General features: G+C 36.8%; 1 protein-coding gene across 1 annotated transcript; it reads right to left on the bottom strand.

Moving 5' to 3' along the window:
- On the bottom strand, positions 1-27963 carry Gbeta76C (guanine nucleotide-binding protein subunit beta-2). Its single transcript, XM_071593099.1, has 8 exons — positions 27440-27963; positions 25531-25710; positions 13602-13747; positions 11967-12100; positions 9434-9599; positions 4883-5102; positions 3767-3983; positions 1-1506 (listed from the first exon to the last, which is right to left on the bottom strand). The coding sequence occupies exons 2-8, from the start codon at positions 25594-25596 to the stop codon at positions 1400-1402; spliced, it is 1056 nt and encodes a 351-aa protein (XP_071449200.1). The 5' UTR covers positions 25597-25710; positions 27440-27963; the 3' UTR covers positions 1-1399.

Raw genomic sequence — 27963 nt, 5'->3', positions numbered from 1 at the left:
TTATCCTTAAAACATATTTATTTGGTGTGTATATTACATAATTCAAAATATTTCAATCTTTTGAATCCATCACATATGTTGATTTGCCAAATTTATTGACCACACCATTGTATTCACCTAAAAACGTAGGCACCACTATGAACCAAGATTGATCTCCAGTGAAAGTATCACGAGCATTAACAGGATATTTTTGTAAGTTCCAATGCTCAAGACAGTAAAGCTGTAATTGTTCATCTTGCTGCATTTTATTGAAACAAATATTCATGCAGTACATATTAAATACCATGTTCAGCTTAAATACAATTATGCTTAATTTAAATTGCAAATAACTCACAAGTTTCAATTTTCAACCATTACTAATTTGCTCCTACTTTTCAAGTCTTTTATTAATGACCACATGAGACAAGAAAATCATAATGAAATGTAAACAACCATTCCTCAAACTTGGAATGGAGGAAAAAGTTTAATCAAAGAGGTTACAGCATTTGTGATATTATGGTAATCAACACTTTTGAAGGGAGTCTATTAAAAATTAATCAGTTATGAAGACAGTCAATCTTAAAACTAATAATGACTGAATAACATGAGCATTTCTTCGAGAAATATTATTGGTAACCTGCAGTATACATTGCCAATAATATTAGCTGATATTACTTTTCTATATTGATGAGCAGTTTTATCAGCCCTTAAGTTATTCAATATTGACTTTAGTTGGAAGTAGAATATAGGTATGCATCACCTATTATTTGAATCAAAAGACACTAAATTATGAAATGTTTTTATATAGGTCAGGTTTAAAGTAAAAGTCTTATACTTAACATTTTAAATCTATGATTAGGTGCTTTGATGTTATTTTCTCTTGTGACAAACAATTACTTTGGAAGAAATTCAGAGAATGTAATTACATAATTTAATATCATGCTTTCAATAATTAAAGTCAAAGCATGAATTCTAGAATGCATGTTAGAAAAGCTATCATTATGATGATAAAACATACTATGAAACTGACAAGTGAATTTTAATAATGGTGTTTTAAATTTTAATATCTTTTGATTTGAATTGATTAAATTACAAGTGTAAACATAGTTAAGTACATGTATGTCATAAATGGTAGAAACTGCATTAGTAATTAACATGTGAATTTTTAGTATGTTATGAATGATTTTGATGGTTACCCATCATTATACAAAATGTTACTCTTTGGTGCACTTTTCAGTGTAACAAAAATCTTCACTGAAAAAATGCACAATAAATAGAAAAATGATTTCTCTGAAACTTCCCTCATTTATTAATAATTTTTTGGAGTTTAATTAGTGCTTTTTTTAGTGTAGTTGAGATACTTTCACTGATAAATCCAGATGATATATTTATTTCTTTTTTCAAGTAGCTGCTGCTTTATTTACACCCAAACCCTGACGTTCTGATCCCAGGAGCAAGATGCCAGGGCCATTCCATTTCCTGACATGCATATTGAAGTAATTCTATTTTCATGGCCTCCAAGGGTTCCTGGAAAAAAATGAAACTCAGAACCAGTTGCTTGATGCATAATTAAATATGTTCAATCATTCAATTTTCAGAAGTAAGCTATGGGTGGGTAAAATTTAAACTTCTGGTCTGTGATATAGTTTTCCTATCCTGAATTGCCTGATTGTTCTGTTTTGTATCCTCGAGTAAATACCAAAATAATATGCGAATGTTTAATTTTAGAGAAGTACGTATTGTTCTACAAGGAAATGCGTAGTTGTGTGTACATGCCTATCAATTTTTGAGTAATATCTATTTATTTCTTTAAAAAAAACAAGACTTGAAAAAAAATATATGCTTGTACCCAAAATAATACATCATCAGTATTCTGCTGGGCAGGTCCTAACTGCTCTTTTGCTATTTTCCATCCTGTGCAGATGTCTTCATATTCACATTGCAATTTTCCTTCACAATGCTCATAAACTTAGTAAGCCTTCTCCTTTCCCTCCTTACAGCTTCCTCAATTGTTCCTTCCAGGACTTCCCTCATTGCTCTTCTCAGCTTGTCTTTGAGTCAGCTCTTCTCTCTCTTTACGATCATATCAATCAAGCTTCTCTTTAGCAGCTCTTTATGCCTTACTCTGTCCGGCCTCATGATCTTCAACATCTTTCTCCAAATCCCCATTTCAAAGGCTTCTATTCTTTTTCTGGGATGTGGCTTTCTAGTGGGTAGAATTTTGCACTACTGACTAGAGTTTGATTCTCAGGGATGTCTCTGGGCATCCTCAGCTTAACTGAAGCTAAGTGATTTTTTAGGTGCCAGATCTTCCAGAAAAACAATAAGTAGCACTGGGTAGAGAACTGCCCACCCTATCCTGATGTGTGAATTTCACATGCTTTTGGGCTTAGTACTAAGTGAACCATATGCTCACCTATCAAACCAACCTTGATTGATAACTCATCTTTAAAATAATTTTTCTATCACTTTTACTCAATACCCATCCTCACATTAACTTTATACTCCGCTCATATTAGCAAATGTAGCATTTTGCTCCTTACATAACTTTTCACTAAATCATCCCTCAGTTCCTAATCCATCTTTGTCTTAATAATCTATTTTCCTCATGCATACCTTTTTGGCTGTAGCTATTCTTACTTTTATTTCACTTTCACTTATCAAGTCTTCCGTAATTTCTGTTCCTAAATATTTATAGTCACATTTTCCAGCCTGCCTTCTATATATGAAACATTCAAGTGTGCCTGCTCTCTAATTTCATTTCCTTGCCCATTCTTTTCCACCCTCTACCTCGGTATTCAACCCTTCTCCCCTCTATTAGCATCTTCTGCCTTCCATTGCCTCTCAGTATCTCCAGGATCTACTTATCCTGCCTTCTTCAAGTTTTCCTCAGCAGGCTTCTCTCCTTCCCTTTCATACAAGTCTTCCTTCAGTGTTTTACAAAACTCCTGAATAGTTCTGCATTGATTTTATCTATCCTCACACCCTTTTTTCAATTTCATTTCCTTAAATCATTCTTCCATTTCTCAACCATGTATTCTTAGTCTAAGTTATCCTCATTTACTTCATATTCGCGTTCTATATCTAATGCCTTGACAATATAGTTCCTCTATGTACTTTTTCCATTTTGTCTGAATCTCTTTTGCTTTGGATAATATATTTTTCCCATTGCATCTATGATAGTGTTAATAGATTTTAGATTTCAATGCTTCGGTAAATGCTTATGTCTTTGCACTGCTCTTTGTACCACCAAAGGGATGAATAACAATCATAAATAATATCACTAATTGACTAAGTGATTATTTTAAATGGTTCACATTATCAGTGATTATGATTCTCATTGTGAATAATATTGTATCATTTACATAAAAATGGCATAAGAGAAATGGATGGCTTCACAAATTAAACATTAATACGAGTACATATTTAACACATTAATCCCAATGAATATGAAGAATATATGCCCAATATGCATTGAAATATAATAACTATCCTTTGACTAGGTAATCATATCAGCATATTAACGAAAGCATGCACTATTAATAATAGAACAACAATAAAGTTAGATTTTGATCGGTGAAAATAAGTAGGACCTCTACATTTGTTCAAAAAATTAAAATTGTGTAAGTATTCATGGGCAGAGAAAATTTATTTTACTGGTGAACTCTACCATCACCTACCAAACCGACTTTTGGGTTGATTACTGTGTCTATGTTTTTTCTCTTTTAGCTATGAAGACAATCAAGAACTAGTCTTCCGTCAAGTAACATTTGGAATAGATACGAACCATTATGCTGATTCTTCATTGCATCCCAGATGTGTATAGAGTTATCATCAGACCCACACATAATGAAACGTCCAGATTTTGAAAGTGCACATGATGTAAAACCTGAAGTCTTATTTGGAGGTTGGTAAAGTGCCAGCTGTTGATCTGATCTCAAGTCAAATAATCTGGCAGTTTTGTCCTCGGACCCAGTTGCGAAACCTTGGCCAGATGGGTGGAACTGTAAGACACAAAACAATAGTACTTATATAGTTCCAAACTTTTTAAATCAGTTGAGGTAATTTATTTTGAGTATGTACAATGAAATACTGTCTCCTCAATCTCAGTAATTAATGGTTTTAAAATATTTAGATTTGTGGGTTTGTGAGTGGATTTCTATCTTTACACCAGTAGCTGATATGTTGTTGTAATTTTTTTTAGCGTCATTCAAGCTGGTAGGTGATATTACATTTGAATAGTGTTCAAGGATTGATCAGCACTTTTATTTTCTTTCAGTTTTATCCAATTGTATATTATCTACAATGTTGATTTTTTTGTGGCTATTCTTAGCCATTGGGGTCTATGTGATAGATGGGTTGTAACAAATTTCTAGCCTTTTGCCAGGGATGAATTTTAAAATTGTACCAACTCTTCCCTCTAACATGCCCAGCTCAGGGAAAGCACAATCCTAATATCCTTGGCATATTTCACTTCACCACTTTACACTTGAATGGAAATCCTCCTGAAAACAATAAGCTAATTTTCAAATGGTATTTTTTCTTTCTCAATAACCATTATGCCATTTGTAAAATCTTTTGTGGACTACACCATGAATATTGTTCTGCAATGTGTACGTGTCTCACAAATATATTATGCCCAGCCTTCCAAAAGTATACATAACTAGGATCCCATATTTTCATTTATAGTACACACTCTGCAAATGATTAATGTGGTGAAATCAAGTGTATTGGGATAATTAAAAAGGTATCCCTGATTTAATTGTTGGTTTAGTCTTCTGCATGAGATCAATATGTAAGCATAGGTATTTACAGAAAACTTTGTGGAAGAAAGGTTAGTTGACTGAATTACCTGTAAATAGCCTATGAAGCAAGGAAAAGTTAATAGGAAAGGTAAACTCACAATAACCGAATTGACATCAGCTTCATGACCAAAGAAAGTCTGTTTTGCTTTTTCTTCTCGAACATCCCAAATCTTGCAAGTTCGATCCACACTACCAGTGACGTATATATTGCCTACAGCTTTATCTCCTTCTCCTGGTGAAAGTGACATACTGACAACGTCTCCAGCGTGTGCGTTGAACTCCATTGTTTTCTTTCCAGAATCAAGGTCCCAATGGCAGCTGAAAAGTGTTTTTATTAATACATTTTGTCATTTAGTCCATATCATAAATGAAAGATTCAAATAAAAAGAGACGTTTCAGGCGTGATATAGTGGAATATCATGATTAATTAAAAATAGCAATATTCCACAAAAATAAAGTTAAATGCGACCGGTTTCAATGTTACTACATCATCATCAGGTGACAGTTAAACCTCAGAGTCCAGTTTATATATGATTAAAAGCAAGTAAGGGGAGGGTGGAGGAAAAGAGGGGAAGGTGGAAGGCAGCATGGGTGACTAAGTGAGTGGGGGAGGGGAAAGGGTTGGGGAAGACAAGCTACATAGACCCTAGGAGTCTGGAGAGCGCGTCGTGGCCGAATGGAGGGGGGTGTCTCGTTGAGGGTGTCCCACGGTGCGGCGCCATGCTCTTCGGGCCGCGGAGGAAGGGGACGGGATCGGGGGTTTTTTCCAATGGTCGTGGTCTGGGAGCAAGGTATCAATACACAAAGAAGCACTGAGTTAAAGGGTAAAGATTGGGATCACTGTATAGTTTTAAGGAGGCGCCCTGGCAAGGTTTTAGGGAAAGGGTGTAGGAGGGAATGTTATCACTTGCACATGTCGAATAGGGGGGGGGGGTGTGGTTTGTCCCGCAGCGGTGAACCTTCCCTCATCGTCCGTGAGGATAGAGGGTGGGGACTCGGGATTTCCCACCTTGTTCGGGAAAGCATAGTCTCCGGGTGCACAGGGGGGGAAAGGAAGGAAATATCCAATGAGTAGCGGACAAGGGATCACTGGTCACATGTACGTCGTGGGAAGGTGATGGAGAGGAGGGGGGAGGGTGATGATAAAAATTGGACTTTGTTGATCAGCTCCAAGTCCTTAGACCCCTTAAAACTATACAGTGATCCCAATCTTTACCCTTTAACTCAGTGCTTCTTTGTGTATTGATACCTTGCTCCCAGACCACGACCATTGGAAAAAACCCCCGATCCCATCCCCTACCTCCACGGCCCGAAGAGCATGGCGCCGCACCGTGGGACACCCTCAACGAGACACCCCCCTCCATTCGGCCACGATGCGCTCTCCAGACTCCTAGGGTCTATGCACCTTGTCTTCCCCAACCTTTTCCCCTCCCCCACTCACTTAGTCACCCATGCTGCCTTCCACCTTCCCCCCTCTTCCCCTCTTTTCCTCCACCCTCCCCTTACTTGCCTTTAATCATATATATACTGGACTGAGGTTTAACTGTCACCTGATGATGATGTAGTAACATTGAAACCGGTCGCATTAAACTTTATTTTTGTGGAATATTGCTATTTTTAATTAATTGAAAGATTCATTTGTAGGGTTTTGGAAAACAGTGAAGTCAAAAATTGTAGCTACATTTCTGTGCTTTAAAGTTTTATGTTATGAATCGTGTGCACATTTTTTTTATTTCTGGTTTAAATAGTATTGAATAAAAATAATCTGATCAATATGTTCCGAGATATCCACATTATTCAGTTATTGAAAAGGTGCTCTGAATGAGTTTTCTTCCAGAAGACAATAGGCCACATTAACAAATATGTTTTGAAAGGGATCAAGGGGAATTGGAAATTGAAGGTAAGGAAAAGTTGGAATGAAAAAGGATCTTTTTTAAGTCTAGGTTAAAGTAGGGAGGTATGGAGATGAGGGAATAATATACCTGGAATAGAGCATTGAACATTGTCACTAATATTTTGTGAAAACCTATTCAAATATTTTGTTACAAATGGGCAAATTTATTAAATAATTGAAAAACTCCAATAGCCGTAAACAGTTTACCTTTCTAAACAAAGTACAAATGAGATTAGTTGGCTAATCTCATTTGTACTTTGTTTAGAAAGGTAAACTGTTTACAGCTATTGGAGTTTTTCATTTATTTATTACTATTAGCAGTAAGAGCTCAATTCTATCCATATGGGCAAATTTATATCAGATTGGTTGCGACATGAATGTTGATGGTAGTTGACTTCTGTTTCAGGAGAGTAGTAAATTCACCAATACCCAGAAGGCAGCCATCTAAGTCAGCCGTACAAGTCAACTTATCTTTATGCTTACAAATAACTGTGAAATGGGCAACCTTAATGGAAACTAGAATGAATCCGTTAGTGTAGCAGAGCATGCTCCAAGTTTCAGGTAGTGCTTTTGTGCTCCTGAACCATTTTATTTTAGACTAATTAATATCATAAAAGTTTTTCTCAAAAGACATTTTATGATTAAATCATCAATAATATATGTTTTTGAAATAAGAAGCAACATTTAATAAAGGTTTTGTTGATTTTTTAAAATATGTAACTTGATCTATGTGTAATGTTTTCTTTAACAACTGCGATATCTGAAAAATCAGTAAAACATTTCTGGCATTATTAGTATACCTAGTTCCTTGGAAAATGATAGGCTCTGAAAAGTTTGAAATTTCAATCTATAGGTATTAAAAATTTTTCTGAAACTTATGTGAATATTTTCTATGCTGGAGCTATAATTTTTTTAGATTTTGTTACAACTGTCCTTAAATCCACTTTTAATTACAGCATATTTCAGAAAACTGCTACGAATCATGAAATAGGAATGCTTTTTATATTTTTATTGGTAATCTGCAGTTTAAGGTAGATTTTGGAAGGACAAAAAGCACATAACTTGAACAATGATAAATTTCTTAGCCTCTGCAAAGAAAACACAACCTGACATCCAGCACTGCAATAAACCCTTGCTAAATTTTAAATGCGTCTTTCCTCCCTTCATTCCATTCATCATGCCTATCCTTTGCCTACCCCCTTCTTGCATGTATATATTGCTGGCCTAACATCTTTACCATTTAGATCCTCTTTGTACTACTTCCTATTCTCGTGAATGATTCTCGGTTTAAGTATATACTTTCAAGCCTTATCTTTGGCAATGTGGTTAAAATTTTTCCTGCTTACTTCCTGATAGTGCTTTCACTTTTCTGTGCAGTGTACCAATTTCACCCTTCCTATGTAAACTTTCCATCTCCTAGCACTGCATCTTATACTACACTCTTTTGCCCTATTTGTTTCACACCTCAATATTATTTATATCTTATACTTTTATCTACCTAATTTTGTGTTTACATTCTTCCATATTATTCTCTTATCCTATCCCTCCTATCTTCCTCATCTCATATCTCTCCATGGTTTCCTTTGTCCTTTTTCTATTTACTGTAAAAGGAGGAGTATTTTCCCTTGAAATTAAAATCTGTCATTACAATTACTTGATAAGCATAACAGTTTCAGGTTTAACTTTGTGGAATTCCTTCATGATGAGGGTAAGAAAGAAACTTGACACTTCCACAATAAAGATTTAATATTTCACGACCATGATTTCGATGCTACACCTCATCATCATGGTCGTGAAATATTAAAGCTTTATTGTGTAAGTGTAAAGTTTCTTTTTTACCCTCATTACAATTACTGTTACAAAAGGAAAGTTTTACTGAGGTGTGCACATGTTTCAGTTATCTCTAGCAATGTTTTTCAATCAGTGCTAGGACAAGAGGATCCTTGTTTGATATGTCTTTTACATTGCACACCAGGAATAATTCTTCAAAATAAAATTCTATATTGTTTTTTATTCATTATTTAGGTTATTAACTGGTGAAATTATCTTTAAAAGTCATGACTGAAACAATTTATGGTACATGAAAAAGAATGAAAATGGGTAATATGGGTAATGGTCCACAGAAGAATGTGTACTTCATTAATACATAACACATATGAATTCAAAGAATTGAATACATATGAATTCAAAGAATTTTGCATGTATTTTCCTTTTATTCCAACCTAGAAAAATGTATTTTGCATGCTGAATCCAATCAATGAAAAGTCTGAAGGAAGTTTACCAATGGAAGATAATATTAATAAACTCCAAACATACAATTGACTGGGAAACACAATCTAAGACCTAGATAGACAAAAATGTCTAAAATAGAAAGAGTAAAAATTTTAGATTGGTGTTCATAGTTAATGTATTACATGTGTTTATCACTTATACATCCCTCAAAATATGGATCTGCCCTCTAGGCACCATAATGCTGCTATTAAATGAAAATATTTCACTTTTTTTAACTTTCCCCTCTGATAAATTAAGGATATACTTTAAAAAAATGTGCATATTTGCTACTGCTCAGGAAAACTCTGCATGAAAGTTATGTGGAAAATTGAGCTTGTGGAGTAACTGCATTAAATTTCATACTTTTTTATACCGTTGCAGCCAGCATCAATGGAGAAATGATTGCTTCCATAATGTCATGAATGAAGTCTACACTATATGCCTGTTATCTTTCCCTGTTTATGTAGCTCTAAAAAACACTTACATTTTCATGTCTCCTGAACCAGTAATGATATGACTGTCATCCAGGAATCTGCAAGAGGAAAGAAACCCTTCATATCCTGCCAATTCTCGCACAATCTTGGCTGCTCCAGTATTGTCACGGTTATTTAGATCATATACTGTGCACATATTGTCCATTCCACCGCAAGCTAAAATGAAAACAAGAAATATCAGTGCAATGCCAAATTTGGAGAAATAATCCTTGAATTTTGGTAGTAGACTTTTATTGTTCATAATTTCATGAGTTTGGCCACAGGGCTCCTTTAATCTTTACTAGGGATTGAGTTGATTTTTATATTAATAATATTTTCACTACAAACATGACAATTTAATTGAATCTTAATTACCTTAATCAAATTAGTACACAGGATTTTTATATGCATAGGTATGAAAAAGCTATTGCTGGATCAAAATACAAGGTTTGTATAAGAAGAATTGGGAAATGTTTTGGAAAAATAGATTAATTTTTAATATTACTACAATGCCTCATAATTCTTCAAAGTACATCCCTTGAACGTCAACATGCTTTTGTTAGCAGTTTTTCCATGACTTGAAGGGTCCTTGGCAGGTGGATTCAGGAAGACCCTTCAGGGCATGCATGCAAGCTTCTTTGATGGCACTTAGGGCCCCATGCTGGTGTCTTTTGAGGGAGGATTTCATTTTTGGGAATAGGAAATAATCTACAGGTGCCAAGTTGGGACTTTCCAAAAAGTTGGGGTCTTCTTCAATGCATCACAGAAGGTCTTCGCAAGCAGACTCAACTCTGCTTGGTCATCTGTAATGGTGAGTTTAGCACAGATCTTTTACATTGCCAAATTTTCAGTGATAATGGTGTGTACTGTCATCTTAACAATTCAAATACGATCGGCAATCATGTGCACACTTAACTGATGGTCTGAATTCAGCATTTCATGCACATGTTACACATTGTCATTGGTTCTTGATGTTGATGGCTGTCCAGCACAGGGCTCATCCTCCACACTCTCTCAGCTATCTTTGAAGAGCTTGTGCCTCTTAAAACTGCAGTTTGTGAAATGCATTCATCCTTGGACACTTTGCGAATCATGTCAAATGTCTCCATACCTGATTTTCCCAGTCCAACACAAAATAAAATGGCTTACTGCTTTTCAATTCTGTACTGAATTTTGTGCTTGCACTGAGTCACTTGACAGGGGTCCATTAAAAAAACAATCTAGCCTGAACAAGCACTTTCAGGTGATTAGTGCTTGGTGCATGTTGAAGGTTAGACCTCCCACTACCAATCCTGTGGGGTGCAAGCACGCTGCGATGTACGGTCAAGTCAGGAAAAAATTATTCCCGATAATTGTTATACCAACCTTGTATCAATTGTCATACCAAAAATAATTATTACAAATTCACAGTTGGACTAGGATAACATTATTCAGTTTAATTAAAATGAATTCATGTGAAAATTAACTCTTCATATTCAAGTTCAACACTCATTGAAAAATTAATCAAGATAACTAAACAGCTTATTGAGTTTGTCTTTTTACAACCAATTTGACCCTGACAACATTATTTAGGTTTTGATGTTATCTGGTGGCGTATTTATAAGACCACCATTTTGCATAGCTTATTTAATGCTAAATTCAACTTTGTACTAATGTTGACGAGGAAGATTGTCACATCTAGTTAATTTTAGTGGGTATTCGATTCCTATTATAAATATTAAACTCTTATTTTTTCACAAATAATGTTTAGGCAGCCATGGAACAAATACATTGGATAGTTTTTAAAAGATGGATTTGCATGATGATCTGTTTGGTACTTGAGCTATGGTGCATTAGAAATTTGTGGTGCATTTAAAAATTGCTTCTCTTATGAAAATCACTCAATCTGCAGAACTAAGTGATTTAATCTAAGTGTATATATTGTTTCATGCTGCATGTGTATGTTGTTAATGATTTACAATCTGCATTACATCTATCAATGATTTCCTTATATTAAGGATAGTTTTTCTGTTAAGACTCTCTTTTGTGTTTTCATGAACTATGTAACCAAACTCTTCTAATTGTGAATTTTAAATAAGCTGACTCTTTACTTAAGTAATATCATAGAAGCATATAAGTCAGTGTAACTAAGATCAAAGGTTAAATCAATATATTTTAAATAATAATATTTAATTTAATGTGCATGGGAACTTACTCTATTACATACATTTTAGGAAAATTTTGCTGCATGAAATACCTAACCATGGCAATCACTAATATCTTGAGTCCCAATTGAATGAAAATCCACCAAGCCACGCAATATAGGCCAGGTTAGATAATGTGATTGAGCCCTCATCTTAAATCTAAATTCTGCTGCACAATATATAATGCATTCAGGTTAAAGAGCTAGCTGTTAATTGGCTGTAAATTAGGTATCCATATTTTAATAATACTTGCATGATACTTTCCAGACAATAGCAAAATTCTTTCTGTAGGTTATACAAATGGGAGCTTTACAGAAATATATGCATTAATAAAATTATTTGTTAGCTCTGAAATACTTACCTACAAAATTCCCAGATGGAGAAAAAGCGACACTCATGACCCAGGAGGATCGTAGAGGAATAACTTGCACCTTATTTCCAGTCCATGTATCCCATATAATTAGTTTTCCATCCAATGACCCCGTGACACAGTGCCTATGGAAAGAAGTTCACATTACCTAATATCCAACTGTCCCAAAATGTTTCCTTGACCTTCAAATTTTGCTTGAATTTGGCTTTTAAAATAATGAAAACTTGGCATTGGGGGATTTTATTTAGAACAGGATTAAAAAATTCTTAGGCCAATTAGGTAGTATGGACAGTGTTACCAAAATGCTCTTGCTTTGGCAATTCTGCACTCTGAGGTACCTATGATTATTTTCTAAATTAGGCACTGTAGTCAAATGGCATTCCAATGGCGCAATAGCACTAATCAGAGTTCATTGTTCTTTGATTCAAAGTTCATTGATGAAGAACATGGTGCAAAAGTGGTTCCTGCTACAAGATATTTCTATTTCAGGTATGCCCCTTAGAACATGAAAGCATCATGGAAAATAATTGTTTCACGTCAATGTCATTGACATTGACTATTTGTACACTTGATGTTGTTAGCCAGTAAGAGTATTCTAAAGAATCTTATTTTTGAGGGTAGTTGCATAATCTTCCCTTGTTTAACGTGATTCCCTCATTACCTGAAAGATAGGCAACACAGGGCATAATTCGGTGTTGTTTTGGTATGAAGAATCCTAAATATTAGTCAGTATTGTCTGTGGAACTTTTTCATAGGGAAGAATGAATTTCCAGGTTATGAGATGGGGAAACTTGCAGCCTGAGAACTTACAGAAACACTAAAGCATGGTACCATGGTTATTTTCATAGTCAAGGTGGAATAGATAATCAGAATTAAAGCTATTTAAATGGCAAATTGTATCCAAAAGTGGAACAATCCTAATACTTTTACCTATTTAAATAACTCTGGTTGTATATTATCCTAAGATTCCTTTCATTCATCATTAATGAAACCAGGAATAAACTTAGAAGAGGAGGTACCTGCTCTTGATACTCATCTCGCTGAGTAATTTATTTTTCATTTAGACAGGTGATTATTCAGGATGGTAAGCATGTTTTCAACCATTGGGGGTGCAATAGAATGATAGGTTATTTCAAAACTGATTTTTAAAAAATATTTATTTTATTCATTAAAAAATCATTTATCTGACTATTTCAATATTTTTTGCCATCTTTTATGGTTGAATTTACTATATCTGTCTGCAAAATAAGGTTTTTTGGGAAAGCATTTGATGTTGACCATTAAGTTGTGGATGCCAGGATTGCATCAAAAAGGGTTAAAAATGTTGACTTAATTAAAATATATCATTGAACACAATATTTTTTATATTTGGGTATTAAGGACTTCTTTCCTACTCTTCTTTTTCTTTCTATAGATCCATGATGAATCTTCGGTAGCAGATTAAAATGGTTTTTTGAAATGGTCTGGTAATTCATTGAAAGTCTAATCTACTTTCTTGAAGCTGCTAGTTTTACAGAACCTTTCTGGGAGACCTCTTCCAACATGGATGGGAAATTTTTGACATACAAACTAAACTAATATTATTTTATTGGTACTGCAAATATAAATATCACAATTTGTACAAACCTGCTATCTCCACTGAAGTGTACCGAGTTCACCTTATTGATGTGTCCTTTTAGCAGTTTTTTGGTTACCAAGCGGACTTTGGGAACATCCCCCATGCTCCCACATGTTTCCTCCAGCTTTGCATCAGCTGCCTTCTTTTGCATGTCCTAAGGTGGAATTAAACACTGGGTAAGAATTATTTCTGTAAGAGCTGGGAGGGATAACTATTGTTTATTGAGGAAATGAGTGTCATTATTTTAAGGTTATATTATTATGTTTCTAATCATTTGCAATAACTTCTTTCCAGTGAATAGGTAGTTGCTGAAAACTGCACATATGTTTGTCTATCAGAATTGTAGGAGTATTGTAATTGGTTCCAAATCAACTGCTTATGAACCTTGAGAGTTGTCTCAATACATTGTTGGAGACTTTTGGCAGTGTATTCTTGTATTTGCTTCACAATCAGCATTGAATGTAAGTCATCTATTTTACTCTCAATCAGATTTACTCTCTGTAATAGGATGTAGTCACATGTGTATCATTTCATTCAATAAGCATAGATAACCTTTAAACCTTAGGGTTCATTAAAAGAGCTTTCCGTTTCCACTCATTTTTAATTGGTGATTCAACTGCAAACTTAGTGAATAATATACAGTATTCTGATTAAATGGTTGACTACCATTCACCTTGATAGTCAACCCAGAGGTTGGTTTGATTACACAGGGTAGTGATCACCTCCTAATGGATACTAGCTTGTGCAAAAATGTACAAATCAGTTTCTTTCCCAATGTCTCCTTTAGTTTACCGAGGCATTACCCAAATTAAAACCTAGGGCCTTTTGATTAATGGCTGAATGTTCTATTCATTCAACTATAGCAATAGAATTCCACGAAGCACAGTAGTATTTAAGCCACCTGTAGTTTTTGTTTTTGTGGATAGCATTTTAGGAATATTGAGGAATGAAACCACAGGGATTGGAAAGGGGTTATTTTAAAGAGTTAAAAAATACATTTGTTTGCTGGAGGTCATTTTATTGAGTCATTCCATGATCGCTTAAGCTATAGGAAAGTGTGGGATGGGAGTATTATTTTATCTTGCCAATTATGTATTTTCAATGGTGGACAACTTTAGGCAGCAGGAATACTAAGCCCTTCTAGTCGACCCGCCAGAGAGACAAATGTGCTGAGCTTCTCATTATTGAGAATCTGAGGGGTTCTTGTTAGCTCTGTTTGTTAAATTAAAAGTGATCTTTTCATGTAACTCTTCAATCATTATTTCTCTCTATTAACCTTTCAACTAAATTCACTCATTTTATCATAAATATGTCAAAAGTTGGCACATTGAAATTTAATTTGTCAAGCAAAAGGAGATTCTCACAAGAATAATTTTGTTTTGGAACCAACGTAAAGCAAATTGCAGGAGAGAATGAGATGTACTCAACGAGGCACTTCTACCACATTTGAAGAATTGTACATTTGTAGAATCTGTAATGAATCATTTTTTTCTTTGAGAAATGGAAAAGATTTATGAGTTTTTGTGTGAGTCAATATATTTTTGTCTCAACAAAATTGACTGTAGAAGCCTTGACTTTAACTTTAACCTTAACCTTTAACCTTTAACTCAAGCCTTAACTTTAACTGAAATCAATTTTATCAGGCCTCAAATTTTTACTTAACTCTGTTAAAAATATATTGCATTTCACTTAACCAATTTTTACAGTGAACTTCTTCAAGTCTGACTGATTCTTTCAAACACTGCCCCACAAAGGCATGAGTGTAGTCTCATTTTGCATGCGCCACTGTCCTATCTTGGTGTGAATCCATAGGTTCGAGCAAAAAATAAAAAAGACTCCTCTTGGGAATATTCAGTGTTTTACTTTTCACTTTGAGTAGACCCGTTTCGCTTGAGTGCAGAAGAGATCCTTGGTACACTTATTTTTGATCATTGCAGTGCCACTTTTTCGTGTATACAAATATGATATGTATGCCAATGCAGAGCATGCGACATGCATTTTAGCATATACCAGTATTATTTACTTAAGACCAAATTAGGCCCAGAAAGATTTGCATTTTTCCAATGGAGTTAGTTTGAATAAAAATTAACAGATGGGTTTGAATTTATCGGCCGTGGTGTAGAACTGGTGGTGTTGGCGCCAATATTGAATTTATTTTGCCAGAGCAAACATTGATTCGCGTAAGCAGGAGTGTTACGGACTAGATTGAAATTTACCGCGACATAGGAAGAAAAAATATTGTAAGCGAATCCGGCGCTGGCATCTCTGTTAATCAGGGAGCGGATAAGAAAATACACGTGGGCATCCTAGGCATTCCATTCGCTAACTTCCTTCAGGAGTCCTTCGCACAAAGTGATTAATTGAGAAATCGCCGATTAACGATCTTTCACAGACAGCTATTTATCATAAAATTGGGTGTGAAGGCGTGCTTATCAAAGCAAGATACGCACCAACCGACTCATTATCTACCGCTTTTAGAATGTACACGGACGAAATTGCTTCACTTCACTTACTATTGTTCTAGGTCTAACCTTTTTTGCATGTGCATAAAATTTCTATTTTTTCAACCGTGTAACGGCAAGTATACGTCTTTGATTTTACATTTTGTAAAACGAAAGTCATCTGTGTTCGTTAACATTGATATCACGCCATGTTCTGCATTCCCCGAGTTTCTGAAGGAGGACGTTAACTTTTTGGAAGCTCGTGGCTCGGGTCATAAGGTGCCTGCATCAGCATAAGGGATAAACAGAAGGGGACTGAGGCATGGTGAATATGCGCAAGGCCATTGGGAAGAGAGGAATGTTGGGAATGGATTTGAGAAGGAAGCCATCCTCCCTGAAGCCTTAATTGAATCGAGTTTTTAACGGAAAATATATTTTCTTTGGCTTCTCCCTTGGATGGGATTCTAGTCATGGAAAAGTTTTTTTTTGTGAACGTCAGTGTACATGGGAAAGAGCGCCTCCGGGTTAAGTGCATTTCGTTGAAGTTCGTACATCGCCATTTCAAATCCAATTTCTCAGTGCGGATTAATCGTTTGATTTGTCGTACGATCACACCAAAATTATATTTTCCGTGTAGATGAATCCTAATCATTTATGCTCTCATTAATAGTCCGTATCGCATACTATCAGCATCTGGAATTAGCCTACGGTTGTGTTTACCGTTAGGAGACTCCTCAAATAATTGGTGATAATCGGCAATGTTTCTTTGTAAAATTTACCTAGTGTATTGAACATGATTGAGAACAGAGTACTTAATCGTATTTTAATAACGTGACGCAACTTAAAGAATTAAGGGAAATGATCTAGTCACCTTTGGTATCTACTACGCCGTAGTCAATGGTGAGTTTTTCTAGTTTATCGGTTCACATACCTTCGTGTATTAACTGAGATTTCGAAACAGTTTCGCGTAATTCCGATTTATATTGCCGAAAATAATATCTAGATGACCCAGGCAGGTGTTTTAACGCGTAACTCTGGTAACACGTCCTTGATGGTTGCAATGCATAAATTAAAGTTTCAGGTGTGGTGGGCTGGAACCGTTCCATGATAAAAGAAACGAAAACTCTTTCAATTTTGCTCTTGATAAAGATTAATTGTAGGCTAGTTTCGATGTTCTGCATAATTTTAAAGTTTTGACTTGAAAGTATTACACCGAAACTAGTCGAATATAAATCTTTATTAAGTGGAAAATTGTAAGTTTTCGTCTCTGTTGCACTTAAATGACTATATGGTTTGATGCACGTAACCCCCAGTCTTTTACTCTCAAACTAAATTTGGCTTATACGTGGCGTTGGTCGCTGTTTTCTTTAGGTGACAATTTAAATTTTTCTTGAACTTCCGCTTGTCATATACCTCTCCGTTTCACTGAAAATTTCCTGAATATTTCTTAGTCATCCCTTAATTTCTCCTCGTCTTTTTAGTGGCCTCATTCACTGTCAGCTCTTTGAGGTGTTTTGGATGGAAGGGGAGTGGATTTTTTTGTTGGTCGATGGCAGAATGGTCCTGTTCTTTGATTATTTAGCGGGTGAATAACGCGGACATCCGTTTTGGTGCCAAATCTCAGCCAATTAATGTGCTAAACTGTTTTGCAAAGATGACTTCTTAGAATAAATGCAAATTGATAACAATAGAATGTAGGTTGTCCATGAATACCTGTAACCCTTTTTGATTTAATTGTATAGTAGGCCTTTACGTATGTTACGCTGACGAAGGATTTGTGGACTCGAAGTGCTTGTTGGTCGATGAAGTTCTGCTGACCATAAATCGAGGGAATATGCAAAATTCCTCAGAGGTAATCGTTTCCGAGAACTAAGCAGGACCATGGCTCGTCGGGTATCAAGGGTAGTATGCAATCCAGGATAAAACACACTATGGAAATTGAGTTCGGCGATTTTGGGCAAAGAAATTTACCATCATGCCGCACAAAGAATATATTTATGTGTGAAAATACGCCATTTTTGGTTCGTCTTGAAATTTGTTTCGGAATATCCACGTAAATAATCTATGAAGATGAGATCTGAGTAATCAACATGTTTATGAATAAATGAAGAGTGAATTATTTAGAAAGTTAAACACAATATGCATCTTCCTAGAAATCAAATCAATGAAAACCTTCCCGGGGGAAAGATTGAATTAGAGTTCTTCAGATTTGCAGTCGGGTGCCCATTGGTGCACCACATGTGCGCTTCCAACCTGCGGACGGACTGCCCTCGACTAATGTTTTTAATGCTCCTTCAGTGCCGCAACTTATTTTTTCCATTTCCATTTTTGTACGTCAGTCGAGCTTCGGGGCAGTGAATAAATTATGATATTCAATACTCAATTGATCAATTTTATCTAGTTACTGTTGTTAAAATGTCTCAATTTTTCCTCAAATTGTTTCCATCATTTTGATGGCCCGCTGTATTTTCCGTAACGTTCGCATTGGCTCTAGCTCGTTCCCCTCTCGAGCCTGTAATCTAAATAGGACGTTCCCCGCAAGTATCCAGGTAGATATGTGAAGAGATTCTTTGTAGGCATTAAATATAGGATACTGGGGAATGAAGAAGTGTTTTGACAGCGGTTAATCTACGATGCAAAGGAATTCCTATCAAAAGTGCTGCGGTATTAATTTCTGTCGGCGTGTGAATTTATATCCCTTATTCATCCGACTTGCCTGTGGTGCGGAATTGTGGTAGTCTCAACAATACCCTCGCCGTCTAAAGTTGACTTCAGGGCCTGTTATCGTTCTAGGACTAGAGTATGCAATGTCACATGGCACTGAAGGTTAACTTTAACCAATGGTCAAGGTCAAAACTCAGGTTTTTGACCACTAATTAAGTTGAAAACCGACAGTTTAAATGCTCAATAACTGAGAGGCTACGGTTACAGTATTCACATTTACAGATGAGCAATCTCATTTGTTTATAAAATCCGATTTATCTTTAATCTCAAAGTAAACGTTCACATTAATTAAAGATTAAATTTTACGAGACACTACTTGTATGAAACCAGATCTAAGATTGTTAAGGTAGTGTCCGCGCCCCTCTGTTGCGTTCAATATATGATTTAGGGAGAGAAAAGATAAGCCATTTTTACTCTAAATGTTACCAGTTCTTTTCCATTATCAAGGTTGCTCCTTATTTGAGATGAAAATAGAGGAATTTTCATCGTCAGGTGACGGACTCGATGTTTCGTCCTTCCTAATTCTTCACTTCTGAAAATATGATCGATTCGCCACGGGAATGGGGAGTGATGGAGCGGTGGTCAATGTACTGGCTCCACACCCCCAGGGTCCGGGTTAGAATCCCAGGTGGCAGGTTTTTATCAGTGATCCTGATCCTTACTTGGGGTGCTATGTGGTGGACACTTCAAATGGTCGTCCGTCGGATGAGAATTTAAACTTCGAACCCCTTGGCGCCTATTTTTAAGAGCAGGACTAATACCGACGCCGGTTTTCTTTCAACTCTTCTTCCACTCCCAGAACATTCGATCCGTACCGCATTACTTACCTAATATTATTGGCGCAACTGGCCTTAGATGTTGGTCACCTAATAACATCTACTACAAAGCGGCGGTAAACCCGGAAAAAGTTAAATAGCAAACACCAATCACTTTGATACGAAAACTTTAAAGCAAATAAATATAATTCTATTGTAACAATAGTGACGATGGCATTGGATATGTATCGTTTTAGGAGTGAAAAGGGAAAACGGTTAAAAGACGTATTGCCAAGAATATTTTTAAGGCGTTATTTTGTTGAGTTAAGCATTTAAAATGTGATATTTAGTGTCAGAAGTAATTTATGATACGTATTAATGTATTGAAATTTAAGAGTGCATGCGCTAGTATCCTTTTAATAATGCCTCATTAATGGCATCCTCGTCCATTTAAGAACTCCCGCTTAATTCTGAAAGAACTTAAATATGGTGCCGATCAAAAATTGAATGGGTTAACTGACTTGGATTTGTCCTTGAATATTTTTGTGATACTTGTTTGCAGCAATTATTTCACAATGTTTCCCACGAAAACCACCATGAAGTTGTGCTGTGGATCCCTGTTTTTACTCTGCACATAAAGGGTTTTATTTCTTTGGAGCCATATCTTAACTAGAGAATAAGGTGGTGCCTTTCTTAAATGTCTATAGAAGTATAATATTTTTTTAAATTCACTCATCTCTTTTCTGTTGGACGCTGCTGTTTGTAAACTTCAGCTGAGTCCGGTTAGGAGTAATTGGATCGATTCCGTGGAAATCCCTTGGGAATTAATGTCGCTTCCGCATCAAAGAGGTTTTCGTGAGTGACACTCCAGCGGCTCCCTGCACGCCACTCACAAACTATGCACCCTTTTTTCTCTCCCCTGCACTTTGTCGTAATTGGGAATCAGGGTTTTTAACGATGATGTGCATCGTTGGTAAGAATATTGAAGGCACAGTTTAACGAGCTAGCTGTCATACGGGTTTTACCGGTGAAGGCTAATTTTTAACGTTCGATCGACCAGAATGATTTCTAAGCTTCCATTCAGGCACTTCCTCTCGGAAAATAAGCAAGAACTGCATTATATTGGGATAATGTAATGTCATTCCATGAATTTTAAAAATTATCTTCAGCCATATTTGGATAAATTCCTCGTTTTCTGATCTATATTTGAAATGGATGGAGAGTTGAATTCAACTTAGTTAATTCGCCGAATTCACTTCGGCTATCAGAAATATTATTGTAAGAAAAGGTAATTTCATTTGAGATTCAACAACATCGTCCGTCCCTGCATTGGAATAAGGGGCACTTTTACTCTATCGTCTATCAATATTTCTGCCATGATCACGGACTGGATTAAAAACTAAAATCTTTAAAGTAAATTTTTGGCAGGACACTATTTTTTCCTGTCGTGGGTAAAAATTTGTTATTCGAATATTTTAGGTGATTTTTCAATATTTTCCTTCGCAAAGAAAACTGGAGCAAGGTCTTCATGTCTTTCTGCGCTGTTTTCTTTGAGGAGCATTTCAGTGGAATTGCGTCATTTTCTCTGTCTGACATTTTAACATTATTAAGTACAAATCTTGCCTTGAGTAATGTCAGCGATAATTAAATGAGAAGTTTGCATGCAAGCGAATGTGGTATGTATGTAAGCGGCTTATTGATCGCACAGGATAGTCTATGTATACTTAATGAGAAGGTCGACTAGTACGCTTATGGTTTCTTTCAGGAGTAAGGAGAATAAAAAAGCAATATGAAATATACATGTAGAGAATAGTTGAGGAGATAAATTTAAAATTTTTTTCGTTCTGTTCAGATTTTAACCAAAATAGTCTGATAAATAAATTGAATAATAATATGTCAGTAAGTGGTCTGTTAAAGTTTTCTGGCAGTTCCCTTTTATTTTTCAATTGTTTTGACCCCATATCCATTTACCATAGCCAAAGAATCACTTAGAGGTTTATAATTTTAAAAGTTTATATGGCACTCAACAATACGCCTCCAACTTCAACACCGGAAGCAAACACTTTCATCCGTCGAAATGCATTACCTCTGAGGAATCTGGAATGGCTCTGCACATGCCACCTTGATATTCTATCCCTCCTTGAGACAGCTGGCGTAATGATTCATGATAATCTTTAGCAATCACTTTTGTACTCCCGTTGTTCGAATGGGGTTGAATTGTGCGATAAAATGACAATAGTCGGTATAGTTACGGATCAAATGAAAATACGTTTTATTTTAAGATCCTGATCCCTCGAAAAATCCAATCATGCCTCAAATTTAAAAATAGGTTTATATTTGGAAATACAGCGAAAGTAATATCTGTCTTCCTTGATGACTGATTCTTAACGTCTTAACGTCATTTTTAAACATCCCACCACCAGCCTCCTCCCTGACTCTCGCCGTGCTAAGGACGTAGCATGGACTTCCTATCGGCAGGAGACTTTCTCCTATCTTTCGAACTGCACCGGGCCCTACACTGGCAAGAATAGTTAAGTACTCGTAATGCAAAGTGCGGGCTAGGAGGTCAAGGGTATACAAACGCCCTTATATCACGTCAAGATTGTATTTCGGGGAAGTAACTGCATCGCTCCGGGACAGATAACTTATTTTTTTAAACGCTTTTCTTGCTATTAAATATTTACACGTTGAGGAAGAGATCTTTTTATGAAAGGAAAAGAGCTCCTTCTTCCATTCTGAGGTTCAATTTTAAAAGACTCTTTATACCTCAAAGCAAATCACGTGGTAGTGCACTCCCTGGCTCCAGGCTGCGTCTGTGTGTTTCTCATTAGCCTTGAGTGATATTTTCGGTTCGTTGGGTACTTCGGTACGAAGTGACCTCGGAGCCGGAAAGAATCCAATCACTCACCGGGTACATGTTCTATTATCACTGTGCCCTTCCCTTCATTCACTATGACCACTCACTTCACAGAAAGGCTGGCGTAAATTATATATTTTCTAAACCATGGTGGTGACTAAATTGAGAAGTCTTTCTAAGACATTTGTTTTTCCGAAGATAATACGTTTTAATTATTATTCCAACAATAGGTAAATTTATAATAAAGAGCTTACGATTGGCTTTCTTTGACTTTCGGTACCTACAAATACGGTGACTAAAGACGAAAGTTCTCCTAAAACATTGTATTTGTTAACGGAAGGTAGCTAAAAGGAAAATGTCATTTGCTTACGAAATAATTTAAATTCATGTTTGTTGTTATAGTTCTAAAAATAAGAGCTCCAAATAGGCGGTTGCATTGGAATTAAAGAAAAATAGTATTTTAAATGTTATAGCCCACTGTTGATAGTTTATTAGTGTGTAGAGGCAAGGTCAGTGTCATAATTACGCTGTATTTTACTTACCTAATGTCCGGATCAACGTTTCAGATCAGGTGATCAGATGAGATCAGATCAGATGATTCAATGATCAGGTGTTTTCGGGGATATTTTTATGCCCGTATACAGTTGACCGTATTGTGATAATTAAATGACGATTTGTAAGCGTTTCATAGCATTCGCCTCACAAACCTTTATTTGTTTTTAAAGTAGAGGATTGATGTATCATATTAACACAGTTTGGTTTTTAATAAGTCTCTTAAATTAAAATTATTTTCATTCATAAAGTATGCTTAATAAATGTTGCGGCTATTTCGAAACTCTTTTTCATTTTAGCATCCGACAAAGGCTAGCCCAAATGAATATCTCAAATTAGTAAATATGCTATATTGTGTTGCTTTATAGTTAGTTCAAGAAGAAAGATGTCGGGCAACATTTTTTAGTTCATATTTTTTCTATTTTGTTATTTTTATCATGTAAATAGTCTTTCGGGGAAACGCATAACTTCCTAGAGAACGGTACACTTAAAATCCAAATATCACCGTTTGATACTTGGTCGTATCTAACGGCATCAGAATGGCGAGGCGGTTCAAGGAAAATGACTTGAATTGCTATCCAAATCTTTGAGATGTGAAATTAACCATGAGTTTTCAGATGCATTGACAGATTTTTAGAGGAAACATTCCATTTTACCTTGGGCTGAAGGGTACTTAAAAACTGTTGGCCCTGAGAGCACTTTGAATCTGTTAGTGTCAATGTTACCATACTCTCCTTTTTCCAGCATCCCATTAACGCTCTACTTGTGAAAATCACCTCTATTTACGGCGTCTAGTGTAATAATCTTCGTAATTGTCGCTTTTTCTCCTGTCAGATTTGCCATCGCTTTAGGTCTAGTTCGTTGCATAGAAAGTAATAACGAACTGAGCTTCCGGAAAAAGCCCGCAGGGTTATCTTCCTGTCTTATGGTCCCTCTCCTTTTGCTGTTGAATATAGTATAGTGTCATTTGTAGCAGGGGCATTCATCTAGTTAACCAGGAATGTGCTTTAATTCAAGTAATTTCTATTACATTATTAAACTACAGCGGAATACATATTGATTTTAAGATGAAAAAATTTAGTAGTTTCAGGGCACTGATGAAGTGATGTGTATTAAAAGAAGTAACAGGCATACAAAGTCTATCGCAAAATTTGTATGGTATTTTTTCCCGGGTAGACGGACGGACGGACGGCGATTTCAGGGCACTGAGTTCGAGGGAGGGGAGTCTCAGGAAAGGCTGGAGGCCGGTGGCAGCTGACTCCCAACCTTTGCGGAGTACGGATTGCTCGTTTGCGAAACCTCTATAACGTGACCTCGTTACGACCCGTCCTGAACCTGTTATTGGAACAGCGCTACTCCATCAAATTTTGGTTGAAACTGGGCAAAACCGGAGAAGAGACTCATAACATGCTGAAGGCAGCTTATGATGATAACGCCATGGGTAGACCGAGTATTTTTGAGCGGCACAAGTTGTTTCGGGAAGGTTGAAAAGACGTTCAAGACGCCGAACGTTCAGGACGCCCTTCGACCTCAAAAAGGGACGCTAGTCTTGCAAGAGTGAAGGTTTTGTTGGACAGGGATCGCAGATTAAATGTTCGCATGGTTTCAGGTAAGCTTGGTATACCTAAAAGTGCTGTGCATCAACTTTTGACTGACAGCATGGGCATGAGAATGGTGTGCGCGAAGTTGGTGTCGCGAGTGTTCTCGAATGAACCAAAGGGAACTCGCACGTGGATCTGCAAAGAGCTTCTCGACCATGCCTCAGCCACCATATGGACCTGACGTTGCCCAACGAGACTTCTTCCTCTTGCCCCGCCTCAAATCCGTGCTGAAAGGACGTCACCACGGCTTGGTGGAAGCGTTACAACAGACCGTGACGAGGGAGCTTAGCAGCATTACGGGCACCGCCTTCCAGAAGGCTAACGAGGCGTGGAAAATCTACTGGTAGTGGTGTGTGGATGCACAAGGGTGATAATTCGAAGAATTTTCAGGGAATGTATCAATTCTGGCAATGAATATTTTTTTAATCGACTTAGGCCTACTACTTTTGGGACACACCTTGTAGTGCCCACACCGAGTAGTTTTTCCCAACTTTTATTTGGACAAATGCGACCAGTTTCACTCTAATAATGCACACTATGGCTAGAAGATGCCTTTTTAATGTAAACCCGGTCACATTTGTTCAAGTAAAATATCACTTCTTTGAGTAAAAGTGTTTTATCGTAATTTTCAGTCGAGTCTTGAAGAGTTGTCTGGCGGTACGCCAGCGCCTCGAAATAATGATGGTAGACGTTAGTCTCGAACTCAAGACTGTTGCTGACTTCATAAAATCCAGTTTTGGTGATGAATGCAACCCCCTCCATCGAATCCATTGCGATCGATCTTTGCCGTCGATGTTAGAGCTGGGCTTGTTTGATGGCATGTGGGTTACCTACTTCCGAGGATGAATTTCAAGCCTGATGATTTTTTAACAATTTAGCGCAGTCGCGCAACGAATTAGGCGGACTTCATCAGTTAATATAAATTCGAGTGACGTCTATTGCGGCTACTAAATGCATATGAACCCTTTGGAGAGGAATTGTGGCCGCTACAACAACTGAGCACTTGCCTGCACTTGAGCTATGAGGTCTTGAAGCTCCTTCTGCAGCTGAACGGTCTCATCGTCTTTCGGCATGGTGGCGGCTGTGCTGTTTCACTCGGTGAGCGAAATCGGAATGAAAATTCTCCGCAACGTTACGTAACAGCTTTCCTCCTCCTCCTCCTCCTTTTCACGTCTGGAATCTTCTTTCTGCGTGAACAGTTATATAACATCATTCTGTAAAATATACTTTATCGAAAATTTCCAAATCAGCTAGCTACACACAACTAATTCCGAGAGAATCTCTTACATTCTTTTTTTAGTTTTGACATTAAAAGTCAACTTTAATTTCCTGAGAAAAATCTGTTACGCATATACTGTTTATTGATGTTGCTTTCGGTATGGTAAGTTTCGCTAAATGTTTCGGAAAATTAATCGGGATTCAAATCATTTTTCTATTTAAAAAATCAAATTTGTTTTTAAAAATCAAAAAGTTTTAGTTTTATATTACATCCGGTGAGATACTGCAAATGCTCAAGATGTCATGGAAGATATGCATATTTTGGTTTTTATAAATAATACAACATGGTATCTATTTTATCCAACTTTTATCCTAACTTTTTAAAATGTTCTCTTTTCGGCTGGCAGTGCAATTATGCACTTCATATGATCGGAAAAATGTTTAGTGTATTCCATCTCCTGAATATTTTTTATTGTCTCGCCATAAATGCTTCTTTAAATAATGATTGGAATGTCTTGCAGGCACTTTCTCCGGCCATTTCTCAGGGCAGTGCCTTAATCACTGTATCAAGTTCGTTCATCGCAGTGTTAATTAAAGCTCTGTGAAATCAATTTTTTCTTTGCCCTGTTGCAAAAGGAAATTCATAATTCATTTAATTACTTTTCTCTAAATTGTTACCAAGACCCACCATATCTCGGAGGAGTTGAAAGTTATTAATATTAATATTATTTGGCTAGCTAAATTTAAAACTAGTAATTTATTTCGGTTTTTGTTGTTTAGATTGTATTCAAGAAATTACAGTTTTCAACGAGAAAATAATTAATTTAGGTACTCAGATGGATCAATGATAGATAAGAAATAGAAGATTATGGCGGTCACAGCTGAGACGTCATCATCTTCCCTGTATGTGAATGATAATTCCCCTTATTATCTTGCTCTTGATTGGTGTGAATGTGCTGCAATTATTCTAAAAAGAGCCAATATCCTTTAATATAGAACATTAACAGTGGAAAACACTACAGATTTTCAAATTAGAATAATATTATCCCATGAATGTAGGACTGAAAGCTTCATCATGCCTTTTCCATGAGAGAAAAACATATTTCTGTATTTGAGCTCGCGAATCGAATAATATTTATGACCCGTAGTAAGGCAAACTTTGTAGAACAGTGAGCAGGTGACAACCGCTGTCAATATTTGCTTCAAATTTAGCATAATGAGATCAAAATCAGTCATGAATATAAATGCCTATAGAAACAAGCCCGTCATCAGCAGTTGAGTAAGTATTTTATTGCAATATTTTAAGAAATCATTTAGAATTGCTATTCAATCTGTCAATAATGACATTCATTTTTAATCACGCGTGTTTCTGCCTTTTGAAATTTCTTTTAGATTTTCAATATGAAATTTATTATTTTTAAGCGCATTTATCGGAAACCTTATCATGTTCGTAGCATTAAAATTTAGACTGCCCGCAGGTGGGTTACCCATCCTCGCGGTAGTAGTATTGGCTATCTAGTGTCAGTTGAAGGAGTATGACCCGAAGCGATCCCGTCTAAAAACCTTCTCTTGGTTTTACCAAATCTTCATCTTTTTGCAACGAAGCGGGCTACGTTTTTTTTATTTGCTAGCCAACTACCAACTCTACCAGCAGAAAAGAAGACCGGCGTACGGGGAGGACGGAATGGGTACACACACGTTTTGCTATTTTCCGCCGACTTTCACAGCCTCCGGTGCTTCATTCAACAGGAACTGCTCGCGTTCGCCCGCTGAGCCGGAAATGATCCTCAAGCCGATGGACAGAATCCTCCGGATCGGGACTGTCCACTTCCTCCGGAGATCGCTGAGGCTCTTCTCTTCAGTGCGCTGGTCTTTCCGCTCGCTCGCCTGGACAGTCCCTCCCCGGTGCCTCAGTGGCCGCTTAATTTTCTCGCTCCTTTATCTCCGGGTCGCTATGGCGTCCTGCCTACGCCGCCCTAACCTTATCAGCATCGCCGATTAGAGTGAGAGCGCGGCTTTCCTCCGTCTTCTCTCCCTCAACTTTCGACGGGAACCACCACTCCGTGCAGCGTCCAACCCAGTTCTCAGCGGCGCGGACACATCGGTCATCCCACGGCGAAGGCACCCCTCCTCGGCGCATGGACGGCGACGGAAGGTAAAGGGGCGGAGGGAACGCGGGCGGGGGTGGAGGAGAGGCTAGAGGAGAAGGGAATGGGGAAGCA

The sequence above is a fragment of the Hetaerina americana genome, unplaced genomic scaffold (genome assembly GCF_022747635.1).
Source record: "Hetaerina americana unplaced genomic scaffold, ioHetAmer1.1.p SCAF_50, whole genome shotgun sequence".
Classification (NCBI taxonomy): Eukaryota; Metazoa; Arthropoda; class Insecta; order Odonata; family Calopterygidae; genus Hetaerina; species Hetaerina americana.
This window is presented reverse-complemented; position numbering and strand designations above follow the sequence as displayed.